A 14,407-nucleotide genomic window follows, 5' to 3' on the forward strand; every position below is an offset into this window, starting at 1 on the left:
TAAGCGAGTGAAAAATATAAGTGTGAAACAAACTGACAGGGTTAGCTCGTGTTGCGTGAATCAATTCTCACGTTTGCAGTTATTCGTAGTTTCACTAAAAGCATCAAACATGCGTCAAAGGAATTAAAAACACACATGGATCCGTAGAATTAATTGAAAACAAACTAACGTTGGCAGGTCACTCGTATGCTAGCTTTTATTTTTATAGTTTAATGAATGACGAGACGAGTTTACCGCTCGCTTGATGGTAAGCTATATGACCGCTTTTTTTGTTTTTTTATCGTTTTCAATGACGAGACGAGCTTGTCGTTCGCTTAATGGTAAGCGATACGACCGCCTATTAACAGTAGAAACGCCATCCAACACCTTGAATTACGAAGTATTGTTTGGTATTCCACTACACTCGCCATTCTGAGACATGAGATGTTAAGTCTTATCATGTCCAGTAGTTACACTGGCTATAATGTCCTTCAAACCAGAACACAACAGTGAATAAACACTGCTGCTTGGCGGCAGAAATGGACAGACCTACCCAGGCGGACTCTCACATATGAGAGACCTGCCACCAGTAACATACCTTTACTATATTTCTGCCATTAAGCAACAGTATCCAAACGCTATAAACATCGTAGCGAGTGTAAATAATGGGGAGTATGTGACTTACAAAAAGCGGCTATAGCCTAGTTGAGAGTGGAACGGACTGCCGAGACAAATGTCCGCAGGTTAAAAGCCAGGCACACACCTCTCCACACTTTTCTAAAATTATGTGTGTATTCTTTCGTGGTTTATGGCGTTCTTTAATGGTGAAGAAAAACATCGTATGGAAACCTGTATACCTGTATTAGCCAAAAATCATCCATTAATAACGAATATGTTCCCTAAAATCTAGATTTTACTTTCTGATTTTTTTAATCACTTTGTATCATGTGAATTCAGCCTGAGCCTATGTAATTGAAGAGAATTCAATTAATAATTAACTTCCAACTCATTTCCACCTGGATTAATACATTTTTATACGTAAGTGCTTCCAAGGAATTATTGTAAGCGGTTTTTCCGTATAGGGGAGTTAATTATGAACAGGCTTTTTATTTGATGAAGGGGAGTCGTATCATCCTATTATCCTGGAAGGGGTAGGCAGAGGTGCTACCACGGCACCCTCTTTTCACCATGTGTTCCATATATTGCAAAGCTCGTAGTTGTATTACATGGGCGGGGTGACGACTCTGAGGTCCCGGATTCGTATCCAAGGTCGAGCAAAGTAATATTGGGTTTTTCTACTCAAAATAAGCTTGAAGTCTGAAATTGGTGCCCGATAGGGCGAGAGGCTCGCTCCTTATAGCACGTGACGCAACATACATGGAGAAAATCAGTCCGCTAATAGCACCTCTGTCTATCCCTCTGGGGATAAGACGTAATGTATGCGATCCTGTCGCCATATCGGACACAAATTGTTTGATATTTGATCAATTATCTCGCTTGCCGTACGCAATGCAACGGTAAAATGTAGGTTTTCATCATTTCGCGAAGCAGCTCATGCATATTCTAAATGCTAGGTGGTAGGCACCATAAAAGTGTAAAATTCACCATAGTTGACAACATAAAAGGTCTGTGGTCTCCTATACTTGAAGAGGCACGTCACATTGCTAATTGTACAATACTACGACATTGTATTTATTATATGCCGTGTATCCTTTGTTGGAGGTCCTTAAATAAATAAATAAATAAGTGTCACGTTTCGGTATCAGCCTGTATATCTTTAACAGGCCGGCATAACTGGCAAGGGATAATCATCTCTAGTCAGTCTAAACATCTGAACCTCACTTCACATGCCACCAGGTGCAGATAAATGCGTCTTTAGTTTATTATTTTTGATTAATTCTGTTGATTAGTTCTGCTGTTGTAATTTAAGTATTATTATGTGTTATAATATACTTGTGGCGCCATCTATTATGTTTAAAAAAATATCTTTGTGCCCTTCCATGATTTTCTCAGATGTCAATATGTTATGTCGTATAAAAAAAGTCGTTCATTTATAATAAGAAAATAAAATTGTGTTTATCAAAAAATATCCTCAAGTTTTTCTGCATTAACTAATCAAACAAATTCGTTGCGGGATAATGACAAATTAGTATTCCCTGAGACTCGCCGAGCTTCACCGCTCGGTGTTATAATGCGTGCCACTGCTGATCCTGGCTTACAAGAGCTGTAGTGAGTGTGAGAGCGGGAAAATCTCCATTACAGTGGAGTCACTTAAAATTTAAAATATATTTGGGACTCTACCATTTTTAAATAAAACATCTCATTAATTCGTAACATATATTTCCTTGTTTTTACAAACATGGCCGATGTTTCTTATATTAAGTACATAGTTTGAGTTAATAAGATAAGTGAGGGATGAAGTAAAGTGAGATTAAGTGACGTGATTTAAATTAAAATTACATTTGTAATATTAATTTAATTAATTGTAGTTAAAAATATTTGAAAATAAATTACACATTTGATAAAATTAAAATTCTAGATTGAAATATTCCTTTTTGTATTTTTAAAGCATGAAAAATATGTATTGTCGATTTTTAAATAATTTATAAATCAAATTATAAAATATAAAATACATTTCATAACTTAAAAATATTATTGCTTCTCGGAATTTTAAAAGAAACGTATAATATTATAACCATAATATAATTGCTGTATGAAAATAAAATATTTAATTTTATCAGTATTCAATTAATTTTACAACTCGAATTCCTCCATATTGTTATTAATTATTAATATATTCCGTACAAAACTCATTTACATTTTCTGATATAAATTAAAATTTTTATATTAATTCATTGAGTTTTATTTAATCTACATTATAATCAGGACTGATTACTTAACAAAGAATAGATCTAGCGAAGTGCTTGATCATATTCTATTGACAATTCGACGTAGAGACAGAAAAAGGATCGAAGACACAGTATGGTCGAAAATGATCCGAGTATGCCAAATTGGTTCTAGTCTATAAGGTCTATATTTTTAGTAAAAACAACTTAGTTAAATATGTTAATTTGGACATTTTATTGACAAAATATAAAATAAAATAATGAGCAAAAATACGATTTAAACTTCAATCTTCATTATTTCATTTTGTGGGTTGCATGCTTTTTGCGTATCTACGTCCAATCACAGTCTTTATTCCATTGAAATAGAGTTAAATGTAACGAATTCGTGAAAACAGTTATCTGTCATTTCCAAGTTTCAAAATTGTTATCAATTAAAACATGGTTAGGTTACAACTTGATCTGAGAATGAAATTAAATGCTAGGGAAATGCAAGCTATCAATATTTCGTTAACATACATATAGAACGGCATAATTGTGTCGACTGTCGAGGGGTAATCATCTCTCGTCAGTCGATATTCTATTGGACCCCACTCCACTTGCCATCAGGTGATGAAGCGCCATTTCGGCGTGCTCTTAAAAAAATATATTGACAAATCAACAAAATGAATTAAGCAAATGTTGACTAAATAGTTGCTTCAACTAAATTGTTTATCAAATTGTGTACAAAACAAAACATCGTTAGGAAACCTAGATTATTGTAAGAATTTCGAAGGATTCTGCCAACGCACTAGGCTGGCGTGGTGGACTAAGGCTTCTCAATAGAGAAGGCCCGTGCACAACAGTGGGACAGTATATAATACAGAGCTGATATTATTATTATATTTATTTATACGAAATATTGATGCTTTTGTCATTGTTTTGTGTCGCGTATTGGGTATAAGTTAACAGCCTCTTATAGTTGTGTTTGCAACTTTACAATATTCCATTAAAGTTTGATTAAAACTAAAATAATACAAACAAAAATATCGAAATTAATTTAGTAATTTTTCAGAATGGGCGAAAATATTACAAACTCTATTATTTTATGCGTAAAGAACATTTTCCTTCAAAATATAACATCAAATAAAACAATCCATCATAATGTTTATATACTTACATAAAAACAAATGTAGATGAGTTATTTTAATTATCTATCTAAAATTCATTAACTATATACAATTTATATCAGTATATACATGATTTGTAACACAGTGTTCTTTCCTTCTCATACAAATTTTATTGGGACAAATGTTGGTATGTTGACAAATATTTGTTTGTACCTGAATGGCGAGACAAGCAAGATACCTGATGGTAGGCTACCTATAAATAGCAACCATGATCTTTGAATTACTAACTGCGTGTCGCTCCCCTCTTTTTTTTTTTTTTTGTTTTCGCGGAGAAAGTGTCTTATGACTACCGCTCAGCCTTCGTGGGGGGCGACTGAGCGGTTATGTTGGGGTCACCGTGCCTTACGACCCGGCATTGCGCCGCCCGGATTTGATGTCGACCTTCAGGCGACCGCCGGGCCGAGTCCCTAACCTATATACAACGCACGGCATACCAACTAAAACTCCGCGGTGGCCCTCTTCGACGCATTAGGGACGACTGCGAGCTTCCTCTGACGGAGATGTCTAAGGCTACTTCCACAGCCGCCCCTGCGCTCGTGTCGCTCCCCTGAGGCAATTCTTGTTCGCTCGGTCTCCACACCAAATACACGCCCGCACGAGGGACATTTGACGCGGCCCTAGGCACACAATTAAGTGTGTATACTTCATTTCACATTGAGGCCTATAAGGGCTCGTGAACATTTCCTGGCCTTCTCCCTTCCTCCCTTCCTAAGAGGTTTCCTTATCCTACCCACACACTTCCTTCCCAGCTATCCCAAACTTTCCTCCAGGGCCGTGCAGTCGCTAGGCCGGGGGATTCCAGGATACCACCCACAGGTTTCCTCCGGTGTTGACTGCGGGCTCCGTATCCAAAAAAAATCGTGACATTCTACTGCGCTCGTCATCCTGAGACATCAATGTTAAGTCTAATCATGTCTAGTAATAACGCTGGCTACAAATTTTCAAACCGAAACATTAGTTCTATATTAGGTCCCATGTAAGGCCATCCATAAGATACATTACACAAATTTAATTTTTTGACCCCTCCCTTTCTTTTCACAAGTGTGAGACCCCCTTAACTTTAGGTGTGACGTCACACATTTTGCTCTATGACACCCAGAACTAAATAAATGAAAACGACAGTAAAATTTAGGCATTACTTTTTATAAAATCGACATCAAATCCCGGCGGCTGAATTTAGATTAAATGCGGCCGACAAGCGATCCTGTGGTACAGCGAGCCGCTCGCTCCGAGCAAGAATTCGCCAAAACAAAATAAACCTTAGGTATATAGCCAGAGATAGAATAATTTAAAATGTTTTCCTTTACAGTTAATGTTAGTGTTTTTGTACTATTTATTTATTGTTTCGGATTACCAGTCGATGCACAGTAACAATACAAGAAAAAAAAAACAAAAAAATTCGCATACAACATTAGCTAAATTCTGTGCTCTTCAAGTAGGCAACCACAGCCTACATGTATTAGCTTACTATAGATATTGACATGTGACGTCACAAAACTTATGACCACTCATGCCTTGTCACATATGACACTTCGTTGACCCCCTACTCTTAACATGCGGCGTAATTTATAGATGGTTTCTAGGGTATAATAATAATAATAATATCAGCCCTGTATTATATACTTGCCCACTGCTGAGCACGGGCCTCCTCTACTACTGAGAGGGATTAGGCATGAGTCCACCACGCTGGCCTAGTGCGGATTGGTAGACTTCACACACCTTCGAAATTCCTATAGAGAACATTTCAGATGTGCAGGTTTCCTCACGATGTTTTCCTTCACCATTAAAGCGAACGATAAATTCACAAAAAATACACACATGATTTTCTTTTTAGAAAAGTCAGAGGTGTGTGCCCTTGGGATTTGAACCTGCGGACATTCGTCTCGGCAGTCCGTTCAACCCCCAACTAGGCTATCGCCGTTTTTAGGATATACTTATTACTATTTACCTAGTATAATTCCCAACTGTTCTGATACAGATAAATTCAATATCACTTTGCCTGACCTGAGAAACGAACCAGAGACCTCATCATATACAAATACAGCTTACAGTTTATAGGTACTGTCATATCAAGTGGTCAGTCCTAATTGATGCACCAACTTGAGGCATACTTGATGTATTCCTAGAATTAGTACGTTGTTTCCATGTCAAGCATATGGCAGTTCGCCAAACGTAACAATTTGTTGATCACAATAATGTCATAGGTTAATGAACTTATTTGGAACCGAGCCAGTGATCAAGTCAAGCCGTATTGAAGGACATGAACAAGATTCTACCAGGATTATCAGAGGCACAATAAGTCCACAAAAAGGTGACAATCTGTTATAACGATGGCTCCGAAATAAACAATCGTATCTAAAAAAATGTGATTTTCACTTTTAAACGTTTCGTTACCTATGTACTGTTTATTACCAAACCCATTAAAAATCCTAATTTATTAACTTTTTCGATGGGTTTGGAACTGAGTTAGTGAATAGAAAAAGCTGAAAGATATTATAGTACATAGATAATGAAACGCTATAAAAGTGTAAATCGCATTTTATTCAGATGCGCTAGTTAACGTAGGAGCCATCGATAAGTCAGTCCGACTAAGAGTAAAGGTTGAGATGATTGGCTATTGTCATCATGGTAATGATCGCAGGATATTGCTGAACATACATACATACATAATAGTATCACGCCTTTATCCCATAGGGGTAGGCAGAGACTATAGATTGCCACTTTGCACGGTCCTGACATACTTCTCGAGCTTCCTCAACCTTCATTAATCCTTTCATGCATTCCCTCCGGTTCCGGGTACTTTTGACCTGGCCTTTACTGAGAATGTCAGAAATCTGACATTCGAAGGTTCGGTGCGGTCGACCCCTACCGGCTCTTCCATCCACATTCGCCTTATAAACCCTCTTTGTCAGTCTCTTATCATCCATCCTCTCCAAATGCCCAAACCACCTTAGCATAGCATACATAGCTAGCTGAACATAGTAATATATAATTTAAAATACCTGTATATACTGCTCACTGCTGAGCACGAACCTCCTATACTAATTAAAGGGTTTAGGCCTTAGTCCACCACGCTGGCCTGATGCTTGTTTACAGACTTCACATACCTTCGAAATTTATTGTGAATCGTGAGGAAACCTTCATACCTGAGAAGTGCTCTATAACAATTTTAGGGTGTGCATTACGCCAGCATGGAGGACTAATATCTAATCTCTCTGAGTAATAAAAGGAACCCGTGCCCTATGCGACAGTATATTATACAGATATTACTATAATATATTATATTAGTATGCACAAAGTATAGAATAAATTTAACTTTAACAATAACTCGGTGTTAGAACATTAAACGTAAAGCAAAATGATGTCAAACAAGGTCCGTTGAAAACAAAAACTTTAAAATATTCTCATAACAAAATACAAATTTTCGGTCACGCAACATCCTATCGCGCTTGCGATCTTATAAATTTAACTTAACGATAAATATTTTACGATTGTTATTTTACAACTCGCAAAACTCGTAAACAAGCTTTATAGAGTTTTAATTTTTGAATTTTATTGTCTTTCGTTTGTTGAAATATTAAAACGGCTTTAAAACATGTTAACACTTTGAAAACATATTGAAGCAAGAATCTTTGGGATCGTATCAAATCTTAGGGTGCGTACACATCTGACTAATGCTATTTTTTGCTAGATTAACGTTTTTAAAATATAAAACATTTTTAGTATACCTTAAAGCCGGAACACCCCAATTAAATTTAGTATAAGAGATCACATATCTGACTGATTGACAGAACAACGTGCCGCCTACGCCGCTGTACGGAGCGAGCGGAACGTGTGCGGGGCCGCGGGGTGGGGAAGAGTTTGATTGTAACGGCCGGCTGTAGTATTAGGTATCAGAAAGCGACCGGATTTTTATTAATACAAAAGGTAACTAGCTTGACGAAATTTTAATGGTTTAGGATAAAATATAACATATGTTAAAATTAGTGTAATGGATTGTGCTAGTGATTCTCAACAAATTGACTTCGGGTTTGTAATACACTAAAAATAATGATGTATTTCGAATAGCACAACTGTCGTCCAACCGCAAATGCAAAAATGCTGCCACTTCGCTGTACGTGACTTCAGACCGCAAATTATTTGAAAGTACTGGTGTTATGTATATCACGCCTTTTCCCTTTAGAGGGGTGGGCAGTGGTGTAACATCTCATTGGCTTCATGTAAGGGACGATTTTGTTCTTATTTACCAAGCACAATTCTAGACTCAATGCAAGTCCAATGATGAGAGGATGTTAATATCTCCATTCCATCGACCATCGAAAAATGGTGACTGTGACTATTGTCTTACTCCTTATAAATCCGTTTTTTTGTCTCGTTTCTTCATACCTCAAGCTTCGTTCCATAAAACAAAGATTTGTTTATGAAATATTAAATTTCTCACACTGTTATGCGAAAAGTTTACGAATATAACGCAAGTTCGGACCTTGAAGGACTGCCATCAAAAAACCTATGAATACGTAAAATAATGAAAAAAGTTTGCAACTTTATTATATAAGTTTGTTTACTGTTAAATCCTTCTATTTTCATCCTTTTTGTGGTTTTGTGGGACATTTTTTTGTCGTTAATGTCCTTTGAGTGCTCCTTTGGAGTTCAGAGAGGGTTAAATTTAAAACTTTTTTATATACATTCATGGTGGCATATTTGCATCCTTTACCAAGTTGTCGTTTCTTGAATGGTGAAAGGCTCTGTCCAAAAGCCGACTCCTGCGAGGGTTACGGTTGCAGGCATTTGTGCACCTTACGACCTTCCATATTAGGGAGAGAGTCGAATGGCAGGGTTTTAGTCGGTAGGACAGTTTATACCGGCGAGTCCAGCAGGAATCCATAAACGGTTCACATCCAGGTTCGCACTTAGACTCGAGTTCTTATATTATGAGCGCCACTCTGTACATAACCACATGCTGTCATTGTTGAATTCATACTAAAGTCAGGTGTACGGATTACAGTACAGTTGGGTCGAACACAATGAGTGTACGAACCGCCATATCTAGTACGTAGTACATATATATCGATGAGTGTAATTTGCTCTGCTAGGATAAAATTTTTATTCTGTATTTGAAATATTAAGTGGTTTGACTTGGTATTCTCTGTAGTCCATTATTGCATCTGTTACCTAATAAAAGTAGTTTACATGGTGAGTTCTAAATGTAAGTGAATTTATAAATAAATTAATTAAATTTACTCATTAATTTACCATAACGCGGTGCAAGAAACTGCGTTATTTTAAAAAAATGTATACATAATTGGCTAATAAAAGTGCATCAATAAACTTTAACACAAACTAAACAACAAAGGACATAAAACTAAAACAGAAGTACAACGCGACTCACAACTTAAAAACAAAGTTCGCAACTTCGTTGCTCAGTTTACTTTATATAATGGAGTTTTGTTTCTTTGCTGGTGGTAGGATATATTTTATATAGGATAGCGAGCAACGTATACAAGGTGTTAAAACCCGCCCTTATGACCCACGAATGTGTCGCATTCCGGGATCAGCCTGTATATATTCGGTCCCAATTGGCCGGCAAAATTGTGTCGACCGCCGAGGGGTAATCATCTCTCGTTAGTTGACAGTCTATTGGACCCTACTCCACTTACTATCAGGTGCAGCGACACCACTTTGCCACGCAAGTATAAAAAAAATTGGATTGTCATCTCACTGGAATATGAGACTGAAGGAACAGAGAGTGCACCTGTGTATTGCGCACACACTTGCGCACTATCAGTCTTACTTATAATAAATTCGCAGAGCTTTGCTTGGTTAAAATACAAATATACTCGATCAGCTGTAAGTCAAAACCCGCCATCATGCCTCTTAATAAGGTTTAAACTAGGAAACCGGTGATATTTTTGACAGCTATTTAAGCAATTCTTAACCACCTTTTAACGCTAAAACAAGTCTATAAGTATGACTGTATATTTCCTGCATATTTTGATCCTCGTTGAAATTGTCCGCCGAGGCCGAAACCACTAAGAGGGATTCGTATATTTTTCTATATCGCAACCATTTTAAATTTTCAGTCCACTCATATCTATTTAGCGACCGATAACACCAAACCCAAACGTACTTAACTAACCTTCCCGCTTAACTCCGATTTCGGTGTTCAGGACTTCATTTTACGACGCTCTTAACAGCTGGTTGCTTTTACAGCAGTAGTAAAAATGTTGTAAAACATATCCGGAGATTACGTGCCGATATCACTTTATGTTGCTAACGATTTCCCCTCTGAGATATGGATTCAATTGTTTTGTAGAATTTAAAATTATACAAGTACTAGTTAAGTCAAGATAGACTAGCGTGTTGGACTAAGGTCTAACCTTCACCGTTAAAGCAAGCGATAATTCACAAAGAATACACATATGATTTAAGAAAAGGCAAAGGTGTGACTTTGGGTTTTGAACATGCAAATATACGTCTTGGCAGTCCATTCCGCAACCAACTAGGCTATCGCCGCTTTTTTATACAGGCACTTGAAGTGACCTCACTACACCTGATGGTTAATGGAGTGGGGTCCAGGTAGTGTTGACGGACGAGAGATGATTATCCTTGTTAGTAAACAAAATTATGCCGGCCTGTCTGAGACCTGAGTGCACAATCTGGAGCTCGGAACGCAACACACCTGGCTCACTATGGCAGGTTTTACACCTTGTTTACGGTGCTGGCAGTTACGGGTTACACAAATGGACTGAGTTATTAAAACGAACCAAATTTAATTAAAACTTGTGGTTTATTTGTTATAGCTCGATTTTTCTGTGTACAAAAAAATGGTGTGCGTAAATATATATTTTGACATATTTCTGAACAGTAAAGAATCAAATTTCGCACCCTTAGAACTAAAGTGACATTTCAATCGATTATGTATTAGGACACCTTAGTTCTAAGGATGCGATTATGTATTAGGACACCTTAGTTCTAAGGATGCGATTATGTATTAGGACACCTTAGTTCTAAGGATGCGATTATGTATTAGGACACCTTAGTTCTAAGGATGCGATTATGTATTAGGACACCTTAGTTCTAAGGATGCGATTATGTATTAGGACACCTTAGTTCTAAGGATGCGATTATGTATTAGGACACCTTAGTTCTAAGGATGCGATTATGTATTAGGACACCTTAGTTCTAAGGATGCGATTATGTATTAGGACACCTTAGTTCTAAGGATGCGATTAAGTTTGATTGCATGTTAAAAATTAATAACTTAGTTTTGGATAGTTTGTGAGTGGCACATTTTGGCACAACTAGCTCAAATATCCTACAGCATTTAATATGTTACGGATCTTAAACCTTATGTCTCACGATGACAAGCGTGGTCTTTTATAATAAAGTCCTATGGTAATGCTTTTATAATAAATTTCATCAGCATGAATCACCATTCAGTATGAGAATTAAGACGGAAATTTATTAGGCAGACTTGATCTTACTCAGGTCACTTCTAATAGGTTAGCCTGGAAATTTTTAGGAAGGTCTAAATCTGCAAGTGACTTCTAAAAGCTGAAAGAAGTCCGCACGAGGCCCAAAATTCTCATCAGGATAGCAGTCTCACCTCGTCATTCAGTTATGTGAATTGAGAAGGTACGTAGGTCCATACTTACCAAATACATTTACAGGTTCACCAACCTACCTCCTAGCAGTCTGTCGCTCACAATCACTTCATTAAGGTTCGACAGCAACTGAAGTGAAGCTCTTTGAACTCTTAAACCAATACCAACTGTACATCTTATACGCCTTTTATCCTTTAGGTGTAGGCAGAGCAACTAGTGTACCCACATCATCTATATTGTAGATGAAAGGGGGTGACAGCTGATGACCTCAAAAGTCTCTGAATCCTAGTCATTAGAAACTTCAATGCAAATCTTAAAATACTAATTCCATACGTTAAAATGTCTAGCGATTATAGTCTTTATTGCAGGCGCGAAGTCGCGCCCAATAACTGTCAGCTGGCGAACACGATGGATGCTGTCAGAAGATGGTGTGAGAAGGTGGACGCGGTGCCTCGCTGCATCGCGAGTGGGTTTTCTCCTGTGGACAAGGGACTGATTAATTCAGTGCTTTAAAATATGGGGCTAATTGTCTACAGAAAACATGAATGCCTAAAGCCTAATTTTGCGAGCCTTTCGCCATATTTGGCACAAATATCAAGCTCTAGGATTTTTATTTCAAATAAATGATCTGAGAAACCCATTAGATAATTTAAAAAAAAAATCAAATCTGGTTATTTCTCGAGTCTCAAGTGTTATAATAAAAAACACATAATCAGGTGATTTTTCTAGTCTCAAGTATTAAAATACCGAAGTTTAGTCAAGCACTTTTGATTTCTCCTGCAATAAAAAAATAATCTTGTAAGTTATCGAATCCACCCTGAATAGGAATGAGCCTTCGAATATGATTTAGATATCGGGAATTCTTATCAGCTTTCGCATTAAGTAAGATTTAATGTTTCATAGAAATGGTGAAAGTAATTTTGTTTCCATATAATATTTTCATATAATACAAAATTAATTCAATGAATAGTAAAGCATCGCCCCGCCTACACCAGACAAGAAAAATTGCAGTAATTGTGGTTGCATTGATAAATTTAATGCTATTTAATCTATTTAGTTGAAAGTCATAGTAATTTATTTTCATATTTATTTTATGACTAGCTTATCCGACAGACGTTGTCCCGTCTTAACTATGAATTTGCAGCGCGCATTCTGTCAATCGCTGACAATTATTTAAAATTAACATTTTCGTTAAGTTTTCTTAAATTTTCAAAATTACCGCGCAATTTTTTGATTTTTTCTTTCAGAAGAACCTTCTCCTGACAATAACAAACACAACAACAACAAAAATAGTGAAATCGGTCCAGCCGTTCACGCGAAATGGGGATTCATTTTTATATATATAGATAATAAAAATATTGACAGCTCGTCGTGTTTCCGACAAATTGATTTAGCCGCGAACAACAACTAGAATTTCAATGAAACATAGGGGTGTACGTGATTTAAAATGTTGGAATTGTTGAGGTATTATTATGGTTGACTACCATCATTATCATTGTTTAATTTTTATTAGTTCATTATTTGGAAGCGCGGACAAATTCGGCCAAATTAATTTACACACAACACAACACACATAAATATATATATATAGTATGTATTCGAATATAAACTTTTTTCGGTGGGGGTAAAAAAGAAACTGTCTATATAAATATTATTAAAAAAGAAGACTGACATTACTATTATTGAAGAAAATATTACTATCGGAATCGGCAAAGAGAATTATAATATATAAATCGGAACAAAAAGGGCTGAACAAAAAGGGCTGAACAAAAAGGGCTGAACAAAAAGGGCTCCCGGGAGCACATGTATTAAGAAAAAGGAAACTGGGGTGAGTTTATTTAGTTATATATTAGTATGTATGTATAAAACCACACAGGATCGAGAAGTCCGCACGTTGGCCGAAGACAATTTTATGTAGTAACATCTATTACATAACAATCATCATCATCATTGGTCTTTACATTTATTTAGATGATTTAAACAGTGTCAAATATTGGAGGTTGTTTTGAAACATTTTCTTTGATGGCTCTGAGAACCAATAGGAGAAAGGCAAATCCATTGACTACCATAAGGTATGAAATTCCAATAACTAGACTTGTCGACTATGAAAAAAGTTACATTTATTCGCCAGGTATACTATACTTATAAGTGCGAAAGTAACTCTGTCGATCTATGTGTCTGTCTGTCTGATAGTAAGCAATACCACCGCACATATACAATAGAAACACTAACCAACACCTTGAATTACAAGTATTTTTTGGTATTCCACTGCGCTCGCCATTCTGAGACGTGCGATGTTAAATCTTATTATGTCAAGTAGTTACACTGGCTAGTGTCCTTCAAACCGGAACACAAGTGACTACACATTGTAGTTTAGCGGCAGAAGTAAACATTACGGAGGTACCTATCTAGGCGGACTCTCAATTATGAAAAACCACCTTGCCTTTAGAAAATCCTCACCTCTGAGCACGTGCACGGAGACAGCTGACGCGGCGACGTCAGCCAGCGAGCAGGTATAGTTGCCAGAGTCATTCCTGTTCGCATTTGCTATGTACAGCCGCGAGAGGGCGCCGTTTGTAGTCGCTTCGGTCTTCACGCTGTGGACACAGGGTGTTGTTAAATTGAGATATTATACAAGCAAGAGTAATGATTGATGTTTAAAGACACCCATAAAAGTAGCTGAAAAAAATATATTTAAAATATCTATATATGATTATAATAGAACAATCTTTGTATAATTAAGTTGGGTTTATTAATTGGATAAAAAATGTTATTGGTAAGGACACGAGGAGATTTGAAGTTTTGAATATGG

At 36.8% G+C, this 14,407-nt stretch overlaps 1 protein-coding gene across 1 annotated transcript in view; it reads right to left on the minus strand.

The window, feature by feature from the left end:
• Window positions 1-11,987: 11,987 nt before the first annotated feature.
• Window positions 11,988-14,407, minus strand: part of LOC115452354 (basement membrane-specific heparan sulfate proteoglycan core protein) — a 29,481-nt gene continuing 27,061 nt past the window's right edge. The window contains exons 5-6 of the mRNA XM_030180858.2: window positions 14,056-14,192; window positions 11,988-12,073 (exon numbers count right to left, since the gene is read on the minus strand). Of these exons, the coding sequence (XP_030036718.1) occupies window positions 11,988-12,073; window positions 14,056-14,192 (223 nt within the window). The remainder of the gene's footprint in view (window positions 12,074-14,055; window positions 14,193-14,407) is intronic.

This window comes from Manduca sexta, chromosome 5, assembly GCF_014839805.1.
Source record: "Manduca sexta isolate Smith_Timp_Sample1 chromosome 5, JHU_Msex_v1.0, whole genome shotgun sequence".
NCBI classification, from domain to species: Eukaryota; Metazoa; Arthropoda; class Insecta; order Lepidoptera; family Sphingidae; genus Manduca; species Manduca sexta.